This window comes from Phocoena sinus, chromosome 17 (assembly GCF_008692025.1).
Source record: "Phocoena sinus isolate mPhoSin1 chromosome 17, mPhoSin1.pri, whole genome shotgun sequence".
NCBI classification, from domain to species: domain Eukaryota; kingdom Metazoa; phylum Chordata; class Mammalia; order Artiodactyla; family Phocoenidae; genus Phocoena; species Phocoena sinus.
In genome coordinates, this window is record NC_045779.1 from 76577509 (window position 1) to 76592902 (window position 15394).

At 50.3% G+C, this 15394-nt stretch overlaps 1 protein-coding gene across 1 annotated transcript in view; it reads right to left on the reverse strand.

The window, feature by feature from the left end:
• Positions 1-1061: 1061 nt before the first annotated feature.
• The window catches only part of PTK2 (protein tyrosine kinase 2), a 167526-nt gene continuing 153193 nt past the window's right edge, over positions 1062-15394 (reverse strand). The window contains 6 exon segments of the mRNA XM_032610452.1: positions 1062-2317; positions 5116-5196; positions 6890-7045; positions 8149-8157; positions 12235-12341; positions 12672-12711. Coding sequence (XP_032466343.1) covers positions 2105-2317; positions 5116-5196; positions 6890-7045; positions 8149-8157; positions 12235-12341; positions 12672-12711 — 606 coding nt within the window. The 3' untranslated portion in view covers positions 1062-2104.

A 15394-nucleotide genomic window follows, 5' to 3' on the forward strand; every position in this document is an offset into this window, starting at 1 on the left:
TGAAAAGTTCAGAAAGCTCAGCGTTCATGTGCCCTTTTCTCTATTTAAATTACTCTTCAATTAAAATACTGTTAAAATATATGGAGCTGGAGAAAGACAGAGGGTGAGGTTGTGAGCAGGCTCGTATTCACCTTCTTTACTGCTTCTCCTGGCCAACGCGGACAGGGTCGAACGCCTCAGTGGGTAGCTGTCGTCTGCAGAACGAGGTGGTGGAGCCACGGATGGCCCTTCTGACGGCCCCGGGGCCACCAAGCGGCCAGCCAACACCATCTGCTATCTGTCTCCACCCGTTCTCACAACCAAAATGCCCTTCCCTCTGACTTACAGGACGCTTCCAGACTTACCTGCAGCTCTTGGTACTGGAGGGAAAGTCAGAGCAGAGGAGGCAGAGGACACGTGCCGCGGCCGTGGCTCACAGCCCCGCAGTCGAGCCCCTGGGAGCGTGTGAAGGGCTTCATCATTCACACCGCTCGCTTTATTTAACCTCACGATCACCATCCTAAAGATGAGGAAGCGGAGACTGGAGAGCCCGAGAGAAACTCAGAAGGGCGACGTCCCCGAGCTTCTCTTCAGACGAAGAAGACGCCAGGCAGCCCAGAGGGGAGTGACTCTGCTGCACACGGGGACGTGCGTCTTCCTGCAGGACATGCTCGAGTCCCTCCACTGGGGGCTGTGCCCCGGCTCTCCTCCCTCCAGGTTCCCAGTGCTGCAGACCCCCGTCCTGCGCACCAGAGGCTTAGCGAGATGAGGGTGGGTCTGGGGTCTGTCCTGCTGACAGTTCCCTTAAGAGAACAGGTTCCCCGAGGCTGGACGGGTGGCGGTGACACCAAGCCTGTGGAGGGAAGTCCTTCAGGGACGACATCACCCTAGCTCGGTTTCTGCATTTAACCGTGAAGATGGAACAAAAAGGTTAACTTATGAGGAGTGTTCTCGACTTGTCGACAAGACAAAGAATAAAAGAAACTAATCATTATCGAGAGCTTTCCTGTATGTTACGGTATCTGACAAGTCACCTGAGAAATTTCAAATGATCTGAAGGAACAGAACCAAGAGAAAGGATATGACACCAAGCACTTTACTGGTAACACCTGTTTAATAGGTCAAAGTAGCTGTACAGTTCATTATATTCTTCCTGAGAATAATTTATTTCCCCCAACAAACTAAAGAGAGGGCATATTTTTCAAAATTATTTAACAGAATGGATGGTAAAACTGGACATCAAAAGGAAACCAAATCTCTGTTTTGCCCAATTCCTTCCTGGGAAGACAGACGCAATGAAGGGTTAGTTAACTCCAGTGGCTGTGAAATAGTCAACATGGCTTTAATCTTTCTTTATAAATTATATAAAAATGGAAAACAGGGATGGTTCCAGAACTTCTTCTCAATGCGGTTCGGAGGTGCTCCGGTACAAAGCATTTCTGCTTCCAAGAGAAATAACAGCGCTACAAAAAACCGGCACATTATTCTGGTGGAAAAAGACAAACGTTTTTAGTGTGTTCTACAGCTAGTTTCCAACCAAATGCTTCACATACTCACATGAAAGTAAAAGGCAGGAAAGACAAGAGGGTTGTAGTTTTCTTCTGAAATTACTCAGGTCTTCAAAATATAGCTTTTATATTCTTTCTTTGTGAAGTGGTATAGCATATTGCAAATGAACGGCATTCTAACGACAAAAATTCCAGCCTGGGTAGTGAGTCTGCGGTTGGCAAAGGGATTCTCAGCCCCTTGGGTTTCCTGGAATCCTCCACTTCCCCGTCTTCTTCCAAGGACCAGTCCGGCCAGTTCAGGAACCAGTGCATCACTGCCCTGGCCGCTTCCACGAAAGCATATCCTGATGTGAACAAAATCTGTTCTTCATGATTCTTTAAAAGCTTCTCATGTACAATTTTTATTCTCAGAAAAATGCCACATTTTGGATCCCGGACTTTTCTGAACACCATGATTAAAGAACCAAAACCAAAACAACCCACATCAAAATGCGGTTAAACTTATATGAGATTTTCAACCATTCTCGGCCAGAGTGTTGGCGCTGTGAGTGCTGGCGCCCACGGCCGGCCAGAGCCTCGCTGCTGGTGGCGGCGGAGGGGGGAGCAGGCCCCGGCGCTCAGTGTGGCCTCGTCTGCCCCAGGGCCTTCAGTCTGGCCTGGTCGATGACATCGAGCAGGTTCTTGGCGTCCACGGCCAGGGCGTGCGCGGCCGTCAGCATCTGCTTCTTGTATTCCTGCTGCAGGCTGGTCATGACATACTGCTGGGCCAGCTTCATCTTGTTGATGAGCTCCCCCAGGTCGGAGTTCAGCAGCTTCTGGGCCATCTCAATCTGCAAGGACAAGAGGGTCAGGAGCGCCTCCTGCAGCCAACACTCAGGGCATTCTTAGGTGCTTTTCTTAGGTGCCTCCAGGAGCAGAAACTTTCTTACTCCCCCTTAAACAAGGCAGACCCTGGTCTCCACCTCCAGGCCCACAGGCTTTCTACTGCACCTGCTTCAAGACCTTCCTCTGCTACGCAGGAGATGGTTCAAGGGTGTCACCAGACACTTGCTCCACTCTGACGTGAACTCTAGACCCTTCCAAACGGATCAGAGGTGGGGAGTGGGGTCAGGCTGGCGGAAGGAGCCATAGGGCCGGAGAGCTTTGCTTGGGGTGTCTCGCGATCCCTCCAACCTGTGTACTTAACCAGTGGCGATCTAGCCACGTGCTCTTTCAACAATCAGCGAGCACTTACTGTACACAAGGCCCTTGGAGTTGTGGACGCCAGAGTGACCCAACGTGTCTGTGTTCACAGCCCAGCGTGGGAGAAGCACGCAGAGCTGCCCATCACACACGGGAAAATCACGCCACAGAAATGGACCCGGAGAGGAGCAGTTCACTCCTTCTGAGAGGGGTGGAGAGACTCCACAGAGGAGAGCTCGCCTGCATCCAGCCGAGACTGCACAAGCTGGCCGGCCTCCACCGTGAAGGGCCTCGTCAGCCACCCACGTTCACCTTGGTCCTGCTCAACTTAGCAATGGGGAGGCCTAAGGAACTTTAAGAAGGGGAATAACGTAATCTAGAGAGGGCTCTGGTGGCAGTGTGCAACGTCAACGGAAGGGCAGGGAGAGCCCAGAGGTGGAGTAAGCAGCTGAGAGGCCGCTGTGATACCTCAGGGAAGAGCGGACGTGGCCGTGAGGACGGCGAAGCAAGGCCCGACCTGAGACTTGTGAGTGACACAGGCTGTCTGCACGTGTGTACGTGTGCGTGCACGCGCGTGTGGTTCGTGCTGGGCACGGCGGTGAGTGCATGCTGGTCCCACTGACCCTGCAAGCAGAATGTGCTACAGGGGCAGACGTCCTGCAGACAGCTAGTGCCTGGGGCACACGGAGTGGGCTCGCTCACAGCACAGAGGGTGAGGGCCTCAAACATCTGGATCTGTGGGCGTAGGGAGCCCTGCCAAGGAGAAAAGGCATCTGTAAAACGCAAGTCCGGGGAGCACCTTGGGGGCGGCCACCATCGGGGCGGCAAAGAAAGGCTGGGGGTGGGGCCGGCAAGGCTCTGAAACTCCAGGGGTCTCGCCAAGGGGTCAGGGCGGTGGGGGCATGGCCCCCGGTGACCGCTGGGCGGGGTCAGGGGACAGCTGGGTCCAGAGGGCGGGAGGGGAGCAGGGGCACAGGAAGGCGCACACGGTGTGCAGAAGAGCCAGGTACACAGAGAGGTGGTTTCAGCCGTTACCAGCTAAAGCAGGAAGTTAGAAACGGTCCCGCCAAAATATCCAGCCGTTAGGGTGCCACTTGCTTTGCCTCTGGCGCCTGGAGCGTCTCCATTTGGGGCAAAATCCTTGCTCACTGTGGAAAACCAATTAAATTTCTAATAAAGCAGATAAACTAGCTAACCTCTGAACGGGAGAGAAATATTAAGTTACACGGTGACACCAGTCAGAGGCATTTTCCAAAAGGATTTACGTGGTGCCATGCAGGTGAACTGGTGCCGCTTACAGGACCAGCTGCAGGAGCTGAGCCCGACCGCCCCGCGTGTCCAGACACCCTGCTGGACGTGCTGCCCTCGCACTCGACCTCCGCGGAGGACGCAGCCTCACCGCAGATGTAAAACCTCAGCCTGACCAGGAGGAAACAGCAGCCTTTAGAGAACACCCCTCAGCTCCACGTCAGGGAGGCTCTGGAACACAGGGGGCCTATACTCTGTCGCAGAAGACAGCGCGGGGCTGAGGAGCTGCCCCAGGAGAGAGGCACACAGACACGCTGAGTGCTGTCAGGGGCCACGTGAGCCCCAGGCTGTCTCCAGCCAGAGGGAGAAGCATTACTGGGGTGACTGGTGAACCCAGACCACCACCTGCTGAGAGATGAGCACACTGGCCAGTGTTAAATTCCAGGATGCGGTGACCGTGCAGGGTAAGAGTATGGCCCGTTATTCGAAAACACAAACGCAAATACTGAAGGTAAGAGGGCGAGATGCGCACAACCAGCCCCCAGGTGGCTCTGGAGAAGTAAAGCCTGCGCGTGCAGAGAGAGGACGCAAAGGGCTCAGACGGGCAAGGCGGGGCGATCAGGGCGAGGGTGCTTGCAAGTTCTTGGTGCTGTTCTCAGAGCTTTTCCTCAAGTTTGAAATCATTTCACAGTAAAAACTAAGAAAACAAAAACAAACAGATTGCCTGCTGGAGGAAGGACAGATCACGCACCCTGAGAGAGAAAGCAGGAAAGCGGACGCTGGAGCTGGAAGGGCGAGGTGTGGGAAGTGAGCTGGGCTGGGTGCAGACCCCAACGCTAAGCCTATTTACTGGTTACAAGGAATGTTTATATCGCTGCTTTAAGTGGAAAACCAAGGTCACTTGCAAACTCGAAAATTTCCAGAGGAATTCGAGGAAGGAGGGCAGGATGCCACAGCCTCCGTCCTCGCTCTGGAGGGTTCCAGGGCAGCAGCAGCCCCAATCCTGCGCTCCCCACCTGTCCTCACGGACGCCCCGTCCTTCAGGTCGGGACCCCACACGCGGTGCGGTGGCTCCACACAGCTCTGAAGATGGACGGCCAGTCGCCGGCGTCCCGACCTGGGGCCCGGCCAGGAGGTCACGCCTGCAGAGCGTGCGCTGTGCTCCCCCCGCCACGCTGCCCTCTGGATGAGGCCCTACCTCTCGGTGGGTGCTGGCGGGCAGGACGGGAATGGTCTCATCCACGGTGGCCAACAGCGTCCTCAGGGCCAAGCCGACTTCCTAACAGACAGGACCACACCCAGTGTTAGGACGCACGTCAAGGAGTTTCATGCCAGCAATGACAGTGTTTCCTTCCAGTTACATGGTTTTTCGTTTCCTTTTCACCACTTTTGGGAAAATTGCTTTTTCTTTTTTTTTTTTTTAAGGAAAATTTTTGTATTTCTTTTCCACAGTGCTGAGCCTGATCTCATTAAGTTATGAGGCAATCTCCCCCAGATTCAGATCTCTCTGAATCTACTCATGCTCTACTGTCTGGGGAACAGGGGAATGGAGGCTTATGTATGAAAAGCCGCCCGGACGCCCAGGGAAGGCGGCGCTGGGGCTGTGTGTGCTCCGTGACTCTCTTCCCTTCCCAGTGCTTTCCAAAGCCTCGCGGGCCACCAAAAAGGATGTTACTGCTACCACATGTGGGAACGACAGGTGGCAGTCTGCTACGGAGGCCATTCTGACCCCGGAGCTTCGTCCACTATGTACACGGAGCACAACAGCCCTCCCCCTGCCACTCGGAGCTTAAAGGGACCAGCCGTGATTAAAAACGATATGACGTTAGAGTTAAAATGTCTGTCGTTGTCATTCTTATGAGGGTCAACTATGTAATGACTCAGGTGCTAAGTTATACATGCAGTAGGTACAAGACCAGTAAGGACATGCTAGTTACTGACACTGGATCAACAAAAAGAGTGTACTTGAGGTTAAAAAGAGTGTAACTTGAGGTTAAAAAAGCAGCTTCTAGAAAACGACCATAAAAAGTCTTATCATGTACAAAATTCTGGTTGCTTTTGTATATTGTTGAGTTTATTAGTATTTTTTAAAAACCCGTCTGTGGTTCATGCAAGTTCACCCTTAAGAACTTTGGTTATAAGTGTTATGGGAGCATAGCCTAAAGACGAAACCAGAATGGATTAACTGTGCTGCCCATAAAACATCACAGCTTCCAAGCAGCTGCTCCACACTGATGGTTTAAAAGAAGCTGTTCCAGAGACTGCTCACTGGTACACTAAAAACGGGGTTCAATCCTGCAACTCAGCGACAAAAAGCCAAACAACCCCATTAAAAAGTGGGCAAACGACTTGAACAGACATTTCTCCAAAGACGACACACAAATGGCCAACACAAAAAAGCACACGAAGAGATGTTCAACCTCACTACTCATCAGGGAAATGCAAATCAAAAGCCCAGTGAGATACCACCTCACACATATAAGGATGGCTACTATCAAGAAAAAACAAAACCGAAAATAAAAAGTTAGTGAGGATGGAGAAAAACTAGATAGAACCCTTGTGCACTGCTGGTGGGAATGTAAATTGCTGCAGCCATTGTGGGAAACAGCATGGTGTGTCCTCAAAAAATTAGGACTAGAACTAGCATACGATCCAGCAATTCCACCCCTGAGTTAATGCCCAAAAGACTGAAAGCAGGGTCTCCGAGTATCATCTGTCTTGGCACTTCAACACCGTAATTACCTCCCCTACGTCACAATGGCGTCAGACTGTAAGTACTCTTCTGCATCTTTTCTCACTCAAGATCATATGTATGAGCAGTAGTTATTGACAGACTCTGTTGCTCAGGACATTCCAGGGTCAAGGTCGGGAATGGCAGTGATCCCCATGCGATGCAGACCTTCTGAAGAGTCAGGCTGGACCCGAAGGGCACAGGGAATGTCTCCTGCTTCACGTGAGGGGGCTGAGCTCACCTTCACCATGGGGACATACTCCTCTGGCGGGGCTGGCTGGATCTTGCTGGACATCTCGATGACCGCTCTCACCAGGCCCGTCACGTTCTCATACACCCTGTCATTGGACCGGTCCAGGTTGGCAGTGGGAGGGGGGCTGATTTCCTGGGGCTGAAGCTGCCAACACAGAAGGCGGTTATCTTTCTATCCTCCAGCAGATGGCGTCATATCACTGCAACTAGGTTAGAAAGGGTCTTTAAAAGAGATCAAAGCAGATCACATAACTGATCTTCTTGTCTTAGGGGACATAGTTCAGCTTGAGGATGACAGCAAAGCAATTCATCCAAGTGACAAATAAATAAGGCACCTTTTTTTCTAACTTTGAGCTCAGTTAAAGGAAATGAGATGGAATCACACACATTATACTAAAAGCCCCGGATTCATTCAGAGAAGTGATTCATCGTCCCCCCAAAATCATTCACCAAAAGAGAAAGAATCCAGATATTTTACACCTCTCTGAGGATTTAGAGACAGTTGGCTAAGGGGTCAAGTGTTCCACATTGAGACTATAAGAATTTCCACTTAGTTTGAATTTTGCAGTAAAACCTGTATGGCTCAGCTTAGTTGCCTTCAAACCACCTAATGGAAACGTGTATTCCTTTCATGGTTATAAAAAGCGGGCAAATGCAAGTCTTCTTTACATGGACACCACCTGCTTCCAGAACGCTGCTGAGGTGGGAGCTGTGTGGGTGCAGCTCTGTTGGTGGGGGGCGGGCACTGCCCCCTCACCCGCAGCTGTAATGGGGGTGAAATGAAGGAACATATGGAAAACGGCCCATCTCAGGGCCCGGGCACAGAGAGACTTCAACAAATGTTATCCAAGACAACATGTGAGCCCTGAAGGCTGCACAAGGGCCTCTAGGGAACCTTCAGCGTATTTAAAAAGTCGAACTGGCCACCCCAGGCACAAAAAGGACTGCGTATGGCCACTCGGAGAAGACTGAATGCCGGCGCCCAATAGCTGTTCATTCGTGAATCTGCTGTCAGTGCTCAGGCTCTAACTCTGGGCGCCCATCCCTAAGCCATGAGACACGAGGGACGAGAATGTCCCATCACTGCACAGATGCTCACGTCTCACTCTTGGGCAAATATAAATGCTGCTTTTGGTGACAAACCAAGCAAAAGCGCCCTCCCCAGGCTTCCCAATTCCTGGTCCAGAGTCGCACACAGAGCGGGGTGTGATAGAGAGCTGGACAGACACACAGATACCATGTGCTTACCCTCCACGGCTATTGTCGAACGGAAGGTGAGGACAAGTTAAAGGAATTTATCAGAGAAAGGGAAAAAAGAAAAACAATATTAATAAAGGCAGCAGACAAAACCCCCGTAAAAACACACGAGCAGAACAAGAGGAGTGAGCTTCCGCCTGTCGGCTCGGTCAGCGGCCATCGAAGTGCAGCCGCTGGGCCGTCTGTTCAGGGCCCCCGCATACTCAGTAGGGGTCTGCCATGCACCATGCTCGTTTTCACAAATAAATGAGGAAAACAACACGCAAAGCCCGAGAATGACAATCTGGCAGCCGTGCAAGAATCCAAAGAATTAAGGGTCTTTAAAAAGAAAGAAAGCCTATCTATGCTTGTATTCACGGAAAGCTGCCCACTGGACATCTGAGTGATTCTGGAGAAACTGCACACCCTCACTCCCTGGGCCTGGCCCCAACATCCAGCATCCCTGGAAATGGCCTTCGACCTAGCCAGCCTGCTGTAATGCAGGTGCCTGGCTTGGGGCTGTGTTTAAAGATATCAGGAGCTTATTCTAAAAACAAAAACAAAACGAAAACATAAAACCCTTCACTTGAACCAGTTCTTATGGGTGGGTTCCCTTATTTTAAACTTAGAAATTTTAATGTTTTCTTTTTTCTCTACAGTTTAAACCAAGCCTATTCTACTGTAACATAATAGGCAAAGTTAATTGAGAGAAATATGGATTTCTTGACCTTTCCTTAGAATTGTCTGAAAAAAGTATACCAAAGTATACCCTTTGGTATAGAAGTTTAGCAGAACCCTAAGTTCTGAGGTCCAACCCTCCACACTGTGCACTAGAAAAAGGGAGGCTATTCATAGCAGCATCACTTCCAAGAGAAGCCGTGTCAGCATTTTATCTTCTGCACTGAGATGCTGAATGGGGCAGGAGGGCCAGTTCAAAGGGGATCAACGTAAAAGGCCGCGTTTCCTCAGGAGGCGTGCCAGCTGGGGCTCCATCAAGAAGAACTACAGTTCTTGACTCCAGGAGGTGAGGGTGTTTGTTCTAACCTGTTCAAAGCTTCTGCTCTTTTGTGTTCACCCTTTACCCAACTGTCACAGAAGCGCTGTCACAAAGCTTCCAGGGGCCATTCACAGGGACCCTCCCAAAGCACCAGCCTGGTGTGCAGAGACAGCTGTCACTGGTTTCCTACTTTCTGGAGCTTGACCACTTGGAGGCCCCTTGGCAGGCAGTTAGACACACCACTGCCCACAGAGATACAGCCAATCCCAACCACTTGGGGTGGGGGGGTTCCTCAAAGACTCCAATAATTCAGAGCCGAAACATTAAGCCACCAAGGAGAAACTGAGACTGATTTCTGGCTATGAGTTGGACGAATTACTTCAGTTACACCCAGGTAAAGGTAAGCATTTCTGTATTAAAAGAGTACTGTTCTTTCAGGTTGGATTTGATAACCTCTACCAAACAGACATGTCACGAAGAAGCAGAGACATATACTTCACACTTACTAATTATTAAAAAATGTTTACTGGTTGTTTTTTTGTTTGTTTTTTTTTTTTTGGCCGTGTTGGGTCTTCATTGCTGCGCGCAGGCTTTTCTCTAGTTGGAGCGAGTGGGGGCTGTTTTTCATTGCAATGCGCGGGCTTCTCACTGCGGTGGCTTCTCTTGTTGCAGAGCACGGGCTCTAGGCACGCGGGCTTCAGTAGTTGCAGCACGCAGGCTCAGTAGTTGTGGCTCACGGGCTCTAGAGTGCAGCTCAGTAGTTGTGGCGCACGGGCTTAGCTGCTCTGCGGCATGTGGGATCTTCCCGGACCAGGGATCGAACCCGTGTCCCCTGCATTGGCAGGCGGATTCTTAACCACTCTGCCACCTGGGAAGTCCCCTGAGTGTATTTTTTAAAAATATTTATTTATTTATTTGGCTGCGTGGGGTCTTAATTGCGGTGCACAGGCTCTTTGTTGCAGCGCACGGGCTTCTCTCTAGTTGTGGCGCACAGGCTCAGCAGTTGCGGTGCGCGGGCTCTAGAGCATGGGCTTAGTTGCCCTGCAGCATGTGGGATCTTAGTTCCCCTACCAGGGATCGAACCCGCGTCCCCTGCATTGGAAGGCAGATTCTTAACCACTGGACTGCCAGGGAAGTCCCCTCCTGAGTGTACTTTAAGTAAGCACACTTAAAAGATTCCTTTCCATAAAGATTTCTACTTGCTCAATACCCTACAATAAGGGTATTTCCCACTTATATTTATTCAAATGTAAAAAATGAATATAGGTCAGAATTTTAAGCCGGTATCTGATCCACTTTTAAAGTTGGCTTTTCACTGCAATACAAGCCCTTTTCAAAGTTTCTTCTTTTGCTTATGAAAAATGAAAAAACGTTCATTAACCCAATTTCTCTCTTTCCTTTTAAAATTTATGTCAAGAAACCACACTGGGAAAGGGTGTGTCCTCCGTTGCTCCTCTGTGGTGCTAGTGGAGCTGCAGGGAGGCTTCTTGGGCCTGGAGGCCCAGAAGCTGGGGGAGCCAAGCCCCAGGCAGCCCCCAGGACCAGCACCCTGGTTTCCAGGAGCTGACTGCCTGACCCTTGGTGCAGGGGCGCCTCTGGCGCCGTGGTTCCTGTGTTAGGCTCCACAGGGAGCAGGCTGGTCCCAGACGGTGCCAGCTGCTTCACTACTGGTCACCGCCCTCCAGCTGTAGGCTGGCTCGCAACTGGAGATGACATTTTCTCTGCCTGGGGACAACCTCTCTGACTCGCTAAGATGGCAACACATGTGCTTCTATCCAGGAATCAGCCGCTTGGCTTTGGGGGTAAACCTGGAGCAGCAGCACATATGTGTGTGTGGAAAGCCAAGTCTGCCACTAAATGCTGGTTCAGCTATGGGGAGGCCGTAACCTCAAACACGCCCTTTAACCTCTAGGAACTGTAGCGGCCTCATGCGACAGGTGGGAACAATAATAAGACCACCAGTTCCGCGAGGCTGATGTGAGGATTTGAAATACATGGGGCAGGTTCTGCCACAGCAGGTGGCACTCAATGAATGGTGGTTATTAGTGAAACAAAGTTTATCTTAACTGATCCCATAGCTATTGAATTCTAAGATGTACCTTTTTCTATGCACCACGAAGAAGGAAAAAAAATGCCAGTTAAATCAACACACCGTCTTGATGTTAGAGATATTAAAATGCGAAGGCAGGGACTTCCCTGGTGGCGCAGTGGTTAAGAATCTACCTGCCAATGCAGGGGACACGGGTTCCATCCCTGGTCTGGGAAGATCCCACGTGCCACGGAGCAACTAAGCCTGTGAGCCACAACTACTAAGCCTGCACTCTAGAGCCCGTGAGCCACAACTACTGAGCCCGCATGCCACAATTACTGAAGCCCACGCGCCTAGAGCCCATGCTCCGCAACAAGAGAAGCCACCGCAATGAGAAGCCTGCACACCGCAATGAAGAGTAGCCCCCGCTCGCCGAAACTAGAGAAGGCCCGCGCGCAGCATCGAAGACCCAATGCAGCCAAAGATAAATAAATAAATAAATAAATAAATAAAATAAATAAAATGTGAAGACAAAGTGTATCAGAATTGAGAAGTAGGACATATTTTGAGAGATAACTGACCTAATGGAAAGTAGAGTGTACCCCTCTCCTTAAAAGGGCACACAGAAGAGGAGGTTGTGGCCCCCAGCACATGCTGCTTTACACACGCTGGCCCCAGATGGCAAAGGATGGAAGTCGCCCACTAGGCCACACTGACACACTCGGAGACAGTGAGCCTACAGAAGGCCTTGCTTTCCCCAGGCGTCCTGGTTTGATTCATTTGTAAAACCAGAAGCCACCCCAGCATTTTTATCTCAAAGAAACATTCTGTCTGATAAGAGGAAAATGTCTTCAGAAAGTTAAGATCTGACTGAGGCCCTAGAATCTATCACATGAGAGAAAAAGAGAAAAGAGAGTTTTCCAGTAAATTTGTCCTGACTCAGAGGAGTCTGGAGCCGACCAAGGAGCCCCCCAATCCCACCGAGCCCCAACCCCACTGCACATCGCAGGGTCATCGCCCAGAGTGAAAGGCTCTGTGGAGTCCTGGGCTGCGCACAGGCTTGGGCGCTCACCTTGACACCCTCGTTGTAATTGTCTCCGGGGCTGCCGAGGCTGGCAAGGCTGCTCAGGTGCCCAGGGGCTCCGGGACGCGGTGGTTTCTTTGGTGGAGCTGCAGGATCTGGTAAAAGAATGAGTCCCATTACTTAACGTACATTAATGAAGAGAATGGAAACAACCCTCAAACCAACACAGATTCATGTTATTACAACAGAAGCTAATCTCAGAGAGGGCACCCTACAGAGGTGTTTCTGATGCATTAGAGCAGTAAAGTCTGTTTTCCAACATTCTAGTCGTGGGCTGAATTTGGTAAACATTATACTTGCTATGGTGTGTAGGGGAAAAGTGTTAACACAACATGAAGTTTTTCAAAACTAAGAAACTATACATCAAAACCCCCGCCCTCCAAATTATACAAATTTTGTGACACTCGATTCATTTCTTCATTTACCTGGTTTGCCCACAGGCTGATATATGTGCTGGTTTCCAGTCTGTGGGAAAAGAAAAAGCCAGGTCAATGCAGCAGGGCGCACAACAGGATAACGGCCTCCCCTTCCCACCCTCTCCACCCACCCCCTTGACCCCTGGGCTAAACGCTGGGGTCAAAGACCAACAAGATGGGGGAGGGGCCAGCCTTCAACGCCTCAGGTGGGGACAGGGGATTAGATTAGGCTAATAAGCAAATAATGCCAATGGGGTATGCGATAAGGGCTGCCATAGGAGGAATCACGATTGGAACACGGTCAGGGGTGGTCACACCAATTTCAAATTTTCTTTAAAGAAATTATGCCCATGGAGGTCTCCAGTTCAACTTCATGGGTGTGAAATCTGTCCTGTGTCCGGAAACTCTCCCCCACCCCCTCCTTCTCTGATTACAAGAAGGAGTGCCATCAGGGACAATGACAACGAGAAGAGGCTTCCGAGCACTGGGATGTCTACGTTGTCACTGTCACCTGAAGAACCTGGTGTGACACCTCCATCCGTTCTGGACCAGCCACAGGCCAAGCCAGGAAGCCAAACCAGCCCAGGCACAGGGAAAAAGGCAGGTTCACATAGGACGAGAGCCCTAGTCTAGGGTGCCACGCCTGCAGCTACGATTAGAGCCACTTATCCTAGGCTGACTGAATGAAAAGAATTTATCTTCAAACTATATCCTACTTTTGAAAAGAGGGACTTTCCATGCTTATTTTAAAACAATAAACTGGCCAAAACACATATACTTTAAGGTGCTTTACGTTTACTGAGTAGACATCCACTTCTTTAAAATAAAGGACCATGAGACGGCACACAGTCACAACTGCTCCTTGCCCAGGATCACGGCTGCTTCCACCAGGCCACTGAACGCTCCCGATTTTAAAGACTAGAAAAACCCTCTGAGCGGGAAGGTGTGAGGAACAGGATTCCTTGACACAGTGGGAAGTGGGCCAAAACCTTGCAAAGAGACAGGCTGCAGCTGTGCTGTGTTGTGCTCACTGACCAGCAGTAAAAAGACTTAAAGAATTTCCTGATACTCAGGGAACAAGAAAGTGCGATAATTAGAAAATCCTATTCACAGAACTTTCTGGATCAGTTCAACAGATGTTATGTATGTCCCTGTGCGCAGAGGCTGATGGGCTGGGCAGTGGGACGGGCCGGGCTCTGGTTCTGCTGCGTGTGCAGTGCTGGCCCTGGAGGGAGTCACTCACTGGTTTGAGGCTTTGGTTTTCCCATTTGAACGCGGAGGCTAGTGACACTTACTTACCCCCTATGGGGGGGTTGTCACAAAATGAACATGCTGCCAACTTGCGTATTATTTTGAAAATCTAAGTAGTTTTTATTTTTACTTTTTATGCACACAGACAGGATCAATTTCCATGAGGCAGTGACTAGTGTCTATTAACTAGCTCAGACCTACTGACAGTCTACACTGCTTTCCAGCCAAACGCTTCTCCCTGAAACTGGGGCCCACTTTCAAAAGTGTTAAGTTGGAGCACTTGGAGAAGTGGGCCAAACCATACAGTTATCTTAGCAAAGCACAGAAGCAGAAGAGCCAGCAACCGTCAGCGTGTGTTATGAGCCCCACAGCTTAACCCAGACCCTGGAGGGGAGAGGCCTGCAGAGCAGGCTGGCGCCTGGTCACGCTCTGAGTGCCCTGTCCGGCGTCCGGCCTGGGGACCAGTGACCTTGGGCAAGTTTCCTATGAGCCTCAGTTGACTCATTTGTGGCATGTGGATGGCACGGCACCTGACCTGACAGGAGTGCTGAGGACTTATGAGGTGACAGGAGGGAAGCACCCAGCGCAGCACCTGCTCCATCAGGACTAAGCGCTCCTACTGTCACCCAGGCCTGGTGTGCGGCAAGTACTATGAGATCACAAGTGGCCCCGTCATGCGTCGTCTGTTTCACAAAGCATTTCTCAATAATCCTTCTGTCTCATCATTCATTCACTCCACATACGTTCTGGGTACCTCCATACATGCCACATCTTGGAACAGGATTTTCCTTTTCTAAAAAATGTTCCCATTAGTGACGTTATAAATAGCTGGTCCCTTGAACAGGGTTTACTTTCATGCTTATTCTCACTCTTTCCTCTTAACAATTTGGGACCAACTGCTCAATACGTTATCATTTTATTAACTGAAGAAGTCTTGGGCTTCCCTGGTGGCGCAGTGGTTGAGAGTCTGCCTGCCGATGCAGGGGACACGGGTTCGCACCCCGGTCCGGGAAGATCCCACATGCCGCGGAGTGGCTGGGCCCGTGAGCCATGGCCACTGAGCCTGCGCGTTCGGACCCTGTGCTCTGCAACGGGAGAGGCCACAGCAAGTGGGAGGCCCACGTACCGCAAAAAAAAAAAAAAAAAAAAAAAAAAAAGAAGTCTTGATGCACACTGTAAGTTACAGGTGTACAGTATAGTGATTCACAATTTTTAAAGGTTATGCTCCATTTCTAGTTATTATAAAATATTGGCTATATTCACTGTGTTCTACAATATGTCCTTGAGGCTGATTTTTTTTTTTTTTTTTTTTTTTTTTTTTGCGTTTTTCTTAATTTATTTTAATTTATTTTTGGCTGCATTGGGTCTTCGTTGCTGCATGCAGGCTTTCTCTAGTTGCGGCGAGCAGGGACTACTCTTCGTCGCGGTCATGGGCTTCTCATGGTGGTGGCTTCCTCCTGTTGCAGAGCATGGGCTCTCGG